Source organism: Neopsephotus bourkii, unplaced genomic scaffold (genome assembly GCF_033783945.1).
Source record: "Neopsephotus bourkii isolate Nb327-2 ecotype Australia unplaced genomic scaffold, CSIRO-AGI_Nbou_v1 NB_1783, whole genome shotgun sequence".
In the NCBI taxonomy this organism is placed as follows: Eukaryota; Metazoa; Chordata; class Aves; order Psittaciformes; family Psittacidae; genus Neopsephotus; species Neopsephotus bourkii.
Genome location: NW_026902257.1, coordinates 1,008,694 through 1,022,698, shown reverse-complemented (window position 1 = coordinate 1,022,698; position 14,005 = coordinate 1,008,694). Strand labels below are relative to the sequence as shown.

Genomic DNA, 14,005 nt, shown 5'->3' with positions numbered 1-14,005 from the left:
CATTTTGATTGTCTGTATTGTTGAGGCAGCCCTTCAACAGGAGTGTTAAGAGTCTCATCAGACGAGGGCTTAGATCACAAAGATTTCTTCCTCACTCTCCGCCCACCCTCTTTTTTTTTCTCCTGTTTGAGGCAGATCACCGTTCATGTTGCAAAATTCCTCAATTTGCTTCCTGTTTATCTGATCTTTGTGCGTTACTGAGGGGGAAAAATTACCATCTACATTGCAGAATTCTAATTACAAAATTTCTGCTGTAGTCTTCAAACTGCATTCAGATAATTTCAAGTATGCACAAGTGGCTGAACATGGAGCTGTCTGAACTAGCAATCAGCTGGCATTTTTAGTTTTGAGCAGCCAGCAAATTGAATTGGTAAAATTCATTCTGATGCCAGCAGGGGGGGGTGCTCTTGACTGCTGCTAGTTAAGAGATTCATTGAAAGTGCAACATAATGGGAAGGGAGTTTTGTAATAAGCAGTCATATAGCTCTCTTGATTAACAGGCCTGTTAGGTTAAGAGGTACATTGTTCCAATACTTCATGGTGTGATGACGAAGGGCAGAGAGCGGAGCTTGCAATGGTGTAGCTCCTTTGCCTCATGAAAGAAGAAAAAAAGAAAAGTGTTGCAGTTAAGTTCAGCAAAGAGACAAGAAGTTGGTAGCTGAATTTCTCTGCTTTTCATGTTATTAAAACCTCACCGTCATCATTTTTTCCTCACTGTCAATGACCCTGAGTGTTCAGACATCTGGAACTCCGCAGGGCTGTGTCACAGGCAGTGAATGCAATGTCTGTGTTATGAATGCAATATTATACAGATTAAAGATTTCAAAGGCTTGGGATGATCAGAGTTTCTTATTAGTGGTTAATGTTACAATAATGTTTGTTTATAAATCTGGTATATGTTCCTTTAAAGGCATAGCTTGAAATAGCTGTCAGCACCCTTTCTAATTTGAAATAAAAGCTAGGTGTTACAAGCATGTGTAGGAAATAGGCTAGCTTTTGTAAGGTTTGTCTCAACTGTTACTGTAAACTAACACAGAGAAATAGTAAGTGTTGAATCTTGGCCTGGCCAAGCACCTCTCTCAACCATGATAAAGGAGGATGATCTCAATTGTCTCAACAATTTATGATTGTGGTATCACTGTCAACTCTTGTCTGTTACCTTTTTAAATACACTACTTTACAATGGAATTTTGTGGCCTGTATGCTTAGGTCAACTAAGATGCATGCTTGCAGTATTGCAGAACAAAGTAATGGTTTGACACAGGGTGTCACCTGCATGTTTTCGGAATTTTGACTGATGTGCTCAACTTGAATTACCAGTTGCAGAAAGCCTGAGTATGCTTGCAAGTGGCATCATATCACTTAGCTATAACATGGAATGGATAATTGAAATTGTTGACTCGATCCTATCTGATCAGGCCTGTCACCGGAGTAAGATTGAAATCACAGGATGTATCAAACTTAGAATAGTTCATCAGACAGAGTTCAGACTGAGCTGGGTTGCTCCAGTCAGCAGTTAAGTGTCTAAAATCACTGAGATTTGGATTGGGATGGACCTAAAGCAGCATGGAGTCTACTCTTTTTTGCCCCAAGCTTATCCGTAGTTGTACACTGAGCAGATTAATTCTGCTATTTATTCCTAATTTTCTATTTGGCATATGAATTTTTTCTTCTTTCCTATCTATAGTATTTGATATGTGTCTTTGGCCTTGTTTTTTGAATATTTTTCCAGTTTATAAAGATTATTTTAAACTCTGAAGTGTTTGCAGACTTCTCTGCCTGTTATCATTGAGAAGTTTTGCATTTTACTCTGTTTCATTGTCCAAGTCAGGACTGAATACATACAAATGACCTGTATCCAGGACAAGTTATGATTTGACAGAGGAATTAATAATCTGAGTAAAATTTATACTACTGTCATCTGGGCTACGTTCCTCTGTTATAACAGTGTCACGTAGGGTAATGTCGAAAGGCATATTACATTTAAGATATGTTACGTCCACTGTGTTCCTTACACTTATAAGGCCAGTTAATGTTGAGAAAGAAAACTGCACTGTGCTGATGGATTTGTAATTATATTCCATGTTATGCACCTAATATTTGTTTAGTAATTTGTTTTGTTGTCTGTTTGGGTACTTGTGATTTCTGAGATTCACCTTTTTACCGTCTTAAAACCAGAGATTCAATGTGCCTCCAAGGTCTCTGTCTTGAATGAATTCTTGAAGGTAATCATTAGAAGTTACAAGGTTTGTCCAGGCTAGTTCCTTTGAGGCACTCTAAGGTAAATTTCAGCAGGGTCTGCTGACTTGAATATATTAAACTTACCAAATGTCGTGAAGTTAGTTCTTTGTGTTTTCTGGGTCATAGTCCTGTAATGCATCTGTCATCTTGTTTCTGAGAAATCTCAGTGTTTATTTTAAAGGCCAGGAGGTCCCTTGCGTACAGGTTCACAGGAGGAAAGCCTTCTAAGTATCAAGTGCCCAGTGTCTGACTTCAGTTGTAGACAACCTGAAACGAGATCTTTGAAGGATATAGATCTGTTCTGTTTGACTTTCATTTTGAAATAAAAGTAAGTCTTTAGCTGTAACAACTGAAAGAAAAACTTTAAAATCTAAATACAGCTAATGCAAGTAAGCCTGTAGAGAAATTGGATATAAAATACGAACCACACTGTTCATGTTGACCAAGGCAGTTGCTGAGGAGTGTTGTATGAAAGACAAGGACTGGGGGGAGAAGAGTCCAGAGAAACCCCTTTTGAGCACAGTTCGACCAGTTTGTTTTACAGAGCCTTCTTTTTTAGCTAAAATGAGTTTGTACTTTGTTTCCCCACACATTTTTCATTAAAAACTTGAGCAGTAAGTAATGATTTGACTGGTTCAATTCTGTAGATTTGCAAGTTCAGATTCCTCCTTCTTGTGCTTAGTCTTCTGCTTGCAGTGCTTGATAAAGTACAGCTTCAGCCGCTTCAAGGTGGACTTCAGCTGGATGATGCTGTGGCCATTGGGATGCAGTCATTGCTGGGGCTGTGTACCGTGGCATCTGCAAGCTCTGCATTTGGCCACGGTGAGTTACAGAGCAGTGCTTCTGTGGCAGAAGAAACTGAGAAAAGGAAACTGATGGCAAGTGATAGTGTAACAGGTTAGGACTCGGACTGACCCAGACTTTGCAATCAATTCAGTTAACAATCTGCAATCACAGGGTGGCTTTCATGGGCTCAGAGGTTTATGATTCTCTGTATTTCCTGAGTTACCTTGTAGAAGTTTTCTGTAATTAACAAGATGTCCGTTGAGGGTAGTGATTTGGCCTCTGCTCAGCAGGATCCCACTGTCTGTAGATTTGTGTTTTAAAATGAACCAAGCATATAGGAAGACAATGCATTTCTTAAATTGCCATGTGCTCACCGCTGAGCAGATGTGTCTGCCTTAATTCATGTCCAGTTTCAAAATAGAGTTAAATGATAATGTGCTTTTTCAAAACAGAAAATGGGAGGGCCCTTTCTCCTTTATTTCACTTTAATAGCACTCTGGACTGTGTTCCTCTGTGATGGTACAGTAGATGATACCTAAAGGAGTTTAAATAATGTTTACATACTAATGAGGCATTGTCCTCTGGAGCCTTTAACAAGAAGCAGGCTTTTTAGAGGAGCTTTCTGTCTAATTCCTACTGATCCTACCCTGACATCTACCTGTCAGTGGATGAACTGTGGTGACACTGGAAGTAGGAAAGGGGAACAGGATTAAAGGCTCATCTACCAAGGTGGAAGTTTTTTGCCTTACCAAAAATAATTGCATTCTTTCTTACAAATCATTTTTTCTTTCCTATCTGAAACTTGCAATTGTAAAGAGAAACAGAAGATAAAACAGTATATGTGTTCTGGGGTTGTGTGTTACTGTACTGAGTATCCCAAAATCTCATTTCCCTGAAGCTCTTCCCACACAGTTTTTCAGATTGGAATGGCTAAAACAAAAAAAAAAAAAAAATCAGCAGGGGACACTCCCACCTGATGAAGTCATGTGAATTTGTAGTTTCTAAATTAATAGGAACAACAGAAAAAGCAGAAACCTATCCATGAACCTTACCCATACTAATTCTTTCCTGAGAAAGAAATTTGGTTCTTAATTGTTAATTAGGAAAAGTGGATAATGGGCAAAGTTCAGAATAATAAGATTCATCTAATACTGTTGAGTAGATAGGGCAGGATAGTACATTTATTTACTGTTAGTAGGTTATCATGTATATTGGTTCTTCCCTCTGATCTGTACTGTTGCTTTTTGTGGGGACCCAGTCTTGGCACAGATAATTTCAGGGTCATTACTTCAGAAAGAAGCTTTCAGATGGAGATAGGTGTGGGAAAATTATATTTTCTTGTATTCTAAGTTATTTAGGATAAGGACCTCCTTCTGCTTTATACAAGGAGATGGTGTTCTGCTTCTTGTGGAGTTCCTTGACCATTGTTTCAATGCAAAGCAGTAATGGCAAGGTTAAGAATGACACTTTATCCATGCCTCTTGAGTCTGAAGTCATCCTGTGTCACTAGAAGGCAATATAAAAGTTCTGCTGTTTATAACTTCAGCATAGTTTGCTAGAATGACCACAGTATTGTGTTTAAATTATGCAGATTTTCACAAGAATACATTCCTGGCATGTAGCTGACTCGCTGGCCTGGAGAAACAGTTGACTGCTTTACGTCCTTAACCCCAGTCTTTGATTTGCCTAGTTCTGCTTGTCCTTCTAGATCAGTCAAAAACAAAAACAAACCAACAAAACTGCTTTCCCTATTTAATGTGTTTGGCAAATACTTCTTGCACAGGCCTATTTATTCTAAAACTGTACTAACTGTGCTCCCAAGTACAGTATTGTTAAAATGCAGCAACTGTGACACTGATCACAGAGCGAAAGAACACTGCCCATCAGTGTGGAGGAGGGCATTTTAATCTAAAAGACCTGGGCACTGCTCTTGAGAACAGGGCCAGGAACTGCTTGTGACACAGGGATTAGAGACTTCGGGACTTCTCGTCCTGAAGTTTCAAGTACCGTAAAATGCATTCTATATAATCTTTGCATACATTTCTGTTGCATTATTTCTTCGGGAAAAGCTTTGTGTCTCCATCTTTTGTGGAACTACCAGGCTTTTCTTCTGGCAAGTGGTCAAATAAGCAGATCACCAGAGGACTCCTGTGTTGGTTTGTTGTGTTTGCACTGGAAGCTACTGGAGAGCAGTGCTTCATACCATGCTCGTATTGTGGCTATCACAGCAGATTTAGTTGCTTAACATTAGTGCTGATGAACAGGTTAATGCAACTATGCAGAGAGCTCAAGTAACCTCTAATGAAGCTTTCTCTCTTTGTCTTTGCAGGTGGTTAGTCGAGTGGCAGCTCAGCAAGGATTTGACCTGGATCTTGGATACAGGCTACTGGCAGTATGTGCAGCCAACAGGGACAAATTCACTCCAAAATCAGCTGGTAGGAAAAAACCTTTTTTTTTTGGCGTATTACTGATTCTTGGATGGTCGTATTCTGAGTAAATGCTACCTGCAACTGTCTTAAAGTCTTTAAAAAAACAAAACCAACATTAAAAAATACAAATATGTATTTGGTGGTTATAGTAATGCTTTTAGTGTTTCAGTGACATGTTGTTCTGAGGATTCATGACTTTGGAAATTCGTATTTTCCCAACTGGCGCTGTTCGTTGCACTGTTAGATCTTATAGATGAAATATTACTTCCAGAAGCATGGATGTTCAGTAATTTCATGGTGGGAATGAACACACTCAGGCCCCTCCGTCTCGGTAAATCATTGATTTTTTCTGTCATATGTCAATCTCTAAATCTTTCACATTCATTCCGCACTCCCTAATATATCTAGAGCCAGACTTCTTCCTTGACTGCATATGTCCGTGCAAAGAAGTACCGTGGTCTCTCGTACATTTAGTCATTAGCTTTAGTATTTTGAGCCAGGACTAAGTAGCAAAGCAATTGGTATAGTATTAAGTAGCCATTTCCCCCGTATTTTAGAGCAATAGTCTGTTACAGGGCTCTGATCAAATAGCAATACTTGATCATGATGTGTTGCCAATGCTTCTCTGTATAGTAAAAGCAGAAAATGCACTTCAGGGTCTTTCTGCTTCTCACATGTTTGATTTAACTGGAGCATTTAATTCTGGTTCTTCTTTTCTTAGCTGATGAATGTCAGCATAATGTGCACTGGCTTGGAAAACAGGAAGATAATTGTTCCGTCCCAGACTAAGCATAGATAACTTTTCTGCTTAGTACTAAACTGGTATGCAGTCCCTGTTTTAGAACATCAGAAAAGGTTATTTTCTTCCAAAACAGTAATTTGTAGTCAACTGACTGGGTGTTAAAAAGTCTTTTCATATTCCTTTTCAGTTTTTATCAACCCCAAACTTCTTTACTCATAGCTACCTTTTTTCCCAAGTGTTCTATGGAGTTTCTTGTGCAAAAGTGGCTTTCATACTGAAGCATATTCACTGGACTTACTGATCTACTTTTTGTATGGGAAGTGATTATTAGTTTTATTAAATGTTGAATAAACTGTCTGATTTTCATGTGGGAAAACTGTGTGGAAGACAATACATTCAGCTGACCAAGGAACAGCCTCCCTTTTTTTTCTGAACTTCTAGTGAGCTTCTCCAATAGTTAGCTATCACAACTCTACTTGATTTCTTCTTTTTAAAGCTTGTCAGATGAAGGTTTCCAGCTATGACTGCATTAAGTGAGACATTAAAATTTTATTTCCTTTGAAAATATACCTATTAAAAATAGTCATGCCCCTTCTCTTAGCAGTTCTTCCTGAGGTGTGTCTCTTAGCAGTACATTAGTGAAGGTAAGGTGGTGAACCTTTTCTTTCATGTTGTAGTTCTTTTCCTTTAGGTCTTGGATGAGGGGATAATCTTAACTGCTGGTCAGACATCATGTCCTAGAGAAGCCCAGTGTCAGGTTTTGATTTCTAACAGTAATTATTTTCAGTGAATATATGCTTCTTTTTTTTTTTCCCCAACTCATTACCCTGGCAGTATGTACTGATTGAAGTCTTTTCATTGTTAATTGATATAATAGTGGGAAAGCTGTGTTCTTCTGTCAATGTACTGTAAAAACCTTCTCAGTTCTTTGCTTTGTTTCCTATTTCTCAATTGCGTATGCAACTCTTTTATTTCCAATGATCTTAAATGTTTGGTTTTACAGCTACTTTAGTTTTGTCGTATATGCAGTTGTTTCACCAGTTACTGCAGGGATTTCATCATGCCTATCTATTTTGTGGTTTTTAATGCTCTGATTATTTGTATTAAATGTTCATCATAGCTTATTTTGTGAAATGTCACATGTAGCCCCTGCTGTAAGAATGTCACATTCACATATGATCTGCGAGAGCTACATCATTGAATGGGCAACTTGAAAGACTGACAGGCTGGGGTTTTAAATATGAGGTTGTTTCAGACCCTCCTGACTTTGAAAGGGTTAATTTCCACATCTGAGTACATTAACATTTTGTGATTTCTAAATCAACAGTGGCTCTGCTCCCTTATTAAGATTTTGTACAAATGCTGAGATTGTCCTTTAGTTTTTTTTTGTAAACAGTGAGCATCACTGAAAGCTGCCTTTCATGATTTGCTTAAGTTGTTGTCAAGGATGCTTGCATGTTGTTCTGAGTGACTTATTCTTTTTAATGCTCCATCTATTGAAAGCCACCTTCAACACTCACTCCAGTCACTTCCTATAGAAGTCCCCTGATGTAGATATTAAATAGCATTATTTTTAATGAATAAGCATTTATTTTTCTCTTCATTCAGGCTTAAAGGGAATCTATAATGGTTTGAATTCATTTCTCCAAGTATGAATTTAATGCTGCCAGAGGGATTGCTCTGGAAACATTTTTAATCCATATTGTAGAGTCTGGCATTCTGAAATTAAGAAGAAAAAAAAAATCTAATTAAAATTCATTTGAGTAGGTGAACATTGGGGAAAATATTTGTACCAAATCCTCCTTTCAAGGGCCATCTACTATTAGTGCCTCGTTACAGCTGAGGACAAGGCTTGTTGATGGATGTCCTGCAGGCTGGGATGCCTGGAGTGTTCTGGCAGCGGTGGCTGGCATGCTCTGCAGCTCTGCTGTATGGAGCAGGTGGACCATCCCAGCCTCGCATCCCTCAGGTCCATTGGTTTGCAGAGGCAGCTGAACTACTGCAGTTGGTAGTCCTGCCTCTGTTCTCGGAGCGATTCCCAGTCTGAGCTTGCTCAGGGACCTGTACTGGCAGAAGAGCTTTTGCTGGTATGGCTTGTTTTCTGTTTCACTGGCTCCCTGAGCTGGCTCTCTTCAGTGCCCCAGGAGGGTGAGTGTCCCCTGGCAGTGCCTTAGGGTCTCTGTTAACCCTGATAGAAGAGGTCTGGAGGCTGAGGCTGGAGGGCAGAGCAGCCAGCTGCTGCACTGGCTCAGCTCTATGGGAAATCCACACCTCTGGCTCATGCAGTTGGCCCCACACTGTTTCATCCCAGCTGGTTTAAACCAGTTTGGTGGTAGCTCCCTGATGAGCTGAAGAGGTTGAGGAGTGATTACAGGAGCTACAGATGGCAGGTCAGGATACTATGAGGAAGCAGGGAGATGAGAGGCTGGAGCCAGGTGGGACAGCAACCTTCTCAGGTGGCACAGCCTCAGCCAGAACGAAGGCAGGGGAACGGACCAAGAGCTGTGAGCTCTGCAGCATTTCCAACCAAGACCATGTGGTGTTTGTCATGCTTTCTTGTTTCTTCTTCCTCGGTCATTGAGATAGTTAATAATTAGCTAATACAAATTGTGTTGAGAATGCCTTGCGAGGACACCCATATGGCATGAAACATATTAAAAGTTGTCGTGTGTACTTTCAAATAGTAGCGATAACTTAATGACTGTGCCTTTTGTCTCTGCTTTCTGGTGTTTGTACCTGAACTAATAGCTGTGCCTCCTTTTTATTCTTCTGTGCCTGCTTTTATTCTTCCTTCCCATGCCTCCTCATCTGGGCTGCTTGCCTGAGCAGGAGGTCAAATACCGTGTTTGCCACCCTGAAAACAAATGACAAAACCTTTAAAAATATATACGTGTCTCTTTCATGACAGCTGCTCCCCAGACCTTCCATGGCAAATTCCTTTGCCGTGACACCTATAGGGAATGGCCCAGCAGGTTAGCTGCCTGCTCATTTGCTTTCAAACTCCAGCAGCCTCAGTTGCTCTTAGTATGTGAGTGAATGGGTGTTCGTGTATTCTGTTTTTAATTCTTCAAGCCTGAAGACTTTCTGAATAGTGCTTGTTTGAACTCTGAGCGTGGTATCTGCTGCTTTGTCCTTCCCACGGAAAATTTTAGGTGATTTGGTAGCTTTATTTTAAGGTCTGCTATTCAGGTAAAACAAAGTTCACCGATCAGTGTTCATTAGGGAAAGAAAAAAATGAAAAAAAGAAAAAAGTAACAAAAGGGAATCATTTTTTTGCTTGATTCTTTTTTTTTTCTTTAATTCTTTATCAAGCTACTGAACTCCATTGCTCTTGTAGCTACTTTTGCTTCTGTCAGGAGGCCAAGCTGAGGCCAGACAAGGGGACGGCAGGATGAGATCATACAGGGAGCTTTGTCAGAAAAGGACAGTGTTCAGTATGTCTGTAAAGAGAGAGAGAGGAAGGAAGGAGCCTGAGGGCAGAACTGTGCAGAAAAGGTACTTCAGCAGTCATGGAGAAGCTACAGCAAACAAATGCTGTGATAGCTTGGTTGGGCAGCTAAGTGTTAGATGTTTGATAGCAGAGATAGCAACCCCTTTTTCATTTCAGTCCCTTAGGCTCTGCCTGGTGTGCTTTTGATTCACTTTTCAAGAGCAGTGTTACTTAATAATCATAATTTTATATGAAGCATAAACTAAAACTGTATGCTATGTGAGGATTTTACATAATGTTTTTTTCTTTTTTTTTTTTTAGCTTTAATCATTGTACTATAACTGGAAAATAATAGGGCTATTCTTAGTGAATGTAATACAAAAGATGTATTATAAATAAAAGATGTAGGAGGTAAATTGGACAAAGGTTAACAAAGGTATTTGCAGTGAGAGTACTGGCAAATGGTGGTGTTAAGACATCACTGGACAAGATACTAAGACGTGAGGTATGTCCTGATCAGAGTAAATCATCTAACATATTTTACTGTCTTGTTTCAAGGGCATAGGTTGGGCAAAGTATATTTTGGTGTATTATCAACTCAAACTTACAAAAATGAGAGAAAAAGAGAGAAAAAAATGAGGTTGCAATGTGAATGAGGAAAATACAGAAAGTAAATATAGCCTCTAGATTATGGGAGACTGTAAGGCTAGATGAACACTTTGTCTAAGTTTCCAATAACAATGCTCACATTATCTGTGGATACAAGGCAAAGTGAGGTGGCTAAAAGGATTACAAGTATAGAATGGAAGTTACTACAGCAAAGGCTGATGGCATCCCTCCAGCTTGAAGGGACGGAGTGATTGACATGCCTGCATTTGGAAAGAAACAGCATATGAATTGTCACCCTCATGCCTCACACCAGAGATTTTCAGCAAATCAGTCAAGTCAGAATGGTCTCATATGACTGGAGGAGAAATACAAGGAAACCTAGGAAAGTGGCTGATAAGTAGGCAGCTTTATGAAAGCAGAGAAGTAGAGCTTGGCTTGGGCTGTTCATGAAATAAAAGCTGAGCAGAGTTACGAAATGTATGTAATTACCAACAAATAAACAACTTGGAACAAGAGTCATGAAGCTACAGGACAGTATTGGCACAAAACCATATAGGTATAAATTGAAAAAGTTACTGAAGTGGAGAATTCTGAACTGTTAAGGCTTTTCAGTTGGAATGACAGCGAAGAGGGAGGGAGCAGAGGAAAGGAAAATGGACAAGTCAAGCTGCCTTTTTAAAGATAAAGCTCAATAGACATGAATCTGACTGTATAATGCGGTTTGTCATGTAGTTAGAAGCTGGATAAGAGCTGTTTGTCTGCGTAGTCCTAAATTCTTGCTACATTTCCATGCAGCTGTCTGATCCATTGGTGATCTCAAAACTGTCCATTTGAACTGTCTTCATTAAACTAAAGGCATCATTTTCTTTTAGGTGTTACTTTCCAAAACAGCTTTTGAGGCAGAAGACTGACTACATTTCAGGTGATCTGTAGGTTCATTTCCCAGCTCTTAGCACAGACTGAGTGTCATTGTCTGCTTTGTTCTTTGGTTTATAGTTTTATGTTTTTAAAGCAAAGATAATAGCACACCTTCCATCTCACTTTGTTTTCCTGATTTAATTAAATTCAGTATTATGCAGGACAGAAACTACCTGTTCCCCTTTAGATATGTGTCCGATGCAATGGAGCCATGATTTAGCTGGGACACTTATGCTTTGCTATAATACAGTTAAAATAATTCTGTTCTGGAAGATACACTGGCAAGATACACATTTGTTGCAACTAAGGCTCTCTTACGTGAAGATTTATAGTGTGGATACTACAAATGAATGAGTAACTCATTCTTAATTCATTCAGATTATAGGGTTAGTTTCATTAGTTTCTGTTAATGAAGTTGGCAACTCCCCTTGACCATATGAAAGCACAGCCAGTACTGTTGCTTAGTGGCCAGCAGCATTATTTCATGTCTGGAGTAGTCTGTGAGAGCCACATTTACACTGACTGCAGAAAAGGGGATCACAGGGAAGGCACTGTGGACTTTGTCTGTTTATCTTTTCCCATGAGTTTACTTAGAATAAACTCTAAAAGACTTGCAGTTTGGAAAATTATATCCTGTATCTTGAGCCTCTGTCAGGTTGGCTTGACATGTGGCAGACTTGCCAGGAGTTAGCTCTCAGATACCTTGAAATGGAGTATCTGAAGAGCCCACAGAATGAGAGATTCCCTTTCTGACTAGGCTTTCCTTGTTTGAGCTGTTCCTGCTCCCTTCCTCAAAAATGTCTGCTGACGATGAATTTGGTCTGCCTTCTACTCTTAGAAGAAACATGGTCACACTTGTGTCAGACTTTCATTATTCTCAGGTTGGCAATTCCTCTTCATCTTTAATGTGAGTTTTAGGGCCTCATGACATGTCTATGCAGACAGGTATTATTTTTCTGTAATGGAAGTTTACTTCCTTTTTGGCAATCACTGTTCTGTTGTGCACTTGAGCACCTTTGTTTATAAAGGAGGTTGTGTAGCCAAGCTGCTGCTTCTTTGTCTATCCAAAATATCAGGTGTTTTATCTGGCTTTTTGACATTTGTCAGGTCCTTGTTACCATGGTACCAATTCTGACTTTGAGAGATGTAGCAGTAAACCTCTGTTGCCAGGTTGGAACATTTTTGCACCAATACTTTTACTGTAGCACTTCGGAAAATTGCAGAGACTCAACTGTAGCAGCAAGCTAGCCCTGCTGTTTTCTTTAGTCTGTGCCTTGGATTTTCATGAAGCTAGTTCTTACCTGAATGCTCACTTGGCTGTGGATTTGAAGTGTATAATGAATTAGCTCATCATGCAATTGGGCAGTGTCTTTTCCTAATGCGTACAACATACTTTTGTTTGGACGAGAACTGGCATTCTCCAGAGAAGATTTCTGTTGATTTCTATCACTGTTTTCTGTCTTCTGCTTCAGGGATCCCATATGTGCTGAGAGCAACTGAAAATTTACTGATAGAGACAGACTCAAGCTTGGTCTCAGTGTGAATTTTAATGTTTTATTTTCTGTTGTTTTGAGTAACATATCTGTCCCTGTTAAAATGAGGTAAGTCACAAATCGAAAGTAAGAAGGAATGCGGCTGTGAAAACTTACATATATTCATGGGAGAGAAGAAAGCAAACTCTTCAGCATGGCATTTGCCCTTTACAAGTTACCTTTTCTCAGCTTACAGCATGCAGTCCTGAACCTGTTCCCTTTAGAGCTGCAGTGCATCCAAATGTACCTCTGCCACTGTTCTTTTATCAGCCTGTGTGTCTTGGAGGCATTCAGATAAATTCACAAGGAGTCCAGCTATGAGAACAGAAGCATAGCAACCTCACAGGGATTGGTGGCTTTTTTTTGTTGCTGGAGGGCTGAACGACCGAAAGCATTAACTGTGTGAACTGATAAGATCATCAGGCTCCAGGACATCAAGTTCACTTCCTAAATACAACTGAGATTCCACTGGTCAGAATTTCAGATCATTCCTAATTCCTGCGGGTTCATCTGCAGCACGTAGTCAGCCTGTTAGGAAAAGTTCTTGCTCTGAATGTTCTAGAGACAACACTCTGTGAAACACACTGCTTAGGAGACAAGATGTTATATGTAGTATTTCTCTTTAAAAGAGGCTTCTGTAGTGAGAAGTCTACTGAATAAGTGTTACAGTGTTTCATCTTTTCTAATGCTTCTGTTCAAGTACACCTGTTAAAGTGTGCCGATAGGAAGGTATTTACATAAGTGCTATGTGATAAAATACATTCATTTAAATACCAATTAGAGAATAATCAAATAATCATAAGGATTCATCATGGCAGATTGTTCTAATTTGTATTAGTCTTTGTGCCTCTCCAAGAGAGCGAATTCAAGGAGAAAGACCACAGAAAAACAGAAAATGGATTTGGAGAGAGCTATTTAAGTAATTGTCCTGGTTTCAGCTAAGAGAAAATATTAACTCTATCCCAGCCAAAACCAGGACAGTAGTATATTACTGAAACAAACGCAGTATTGTTCCTTTCAGTGTGCTCTGTGTGTGAACTTCTCTTCTGAGAAGTTCCTTAGATGTTTGTATGTTCATGTTTGATAAGACTTCTGCATTGCTTCCATTTAATGGATTCTTTTTGTCTAAACTTACTTCAATTTCAATAACACATGTAAAGAAAAGCATCAGATCGGCTTTCCTCTGCAGGTTTTCCGGATGTCGAGGTAAATACTCCCTTTTTATTTCTTGATAGTCTGATTAAAACTGCAAGGATATTTGTGTCTCGTGAGCATTTGTGAATATCCTAATAAATCCATATTTTCCTTATTTATTCCT

The 14,005-nt window shown here is 39.4% G+C and overlaps 1 protein-coding gene across 8 annotated transcripts in view; it reads left to right on the top strand.

The window, feature by feature from the left end:
• ZMIZ1 (zinc finger MIZ-type containing 1) overlaps nt 1-14,005 on the top strand; it is a 344,499-nt gene that overhangs the window by 211,724 nt on the left and 118,770 nt on the right. For all 8 annotated transcript variants that reach the window (XM_061380030.1, XM_061380041.1, XM_061380032.1 and 5 more), the window contains one exon: nt 5,357-5,462. In XM_061380030.1, coding sequence (XP_061236014.1) covers nt 5,357-5,462 — 106 coding nt within the window. The remainder of the gene's footprint in view (nt 1-5,356; nt 5,463-14,005) is intronic.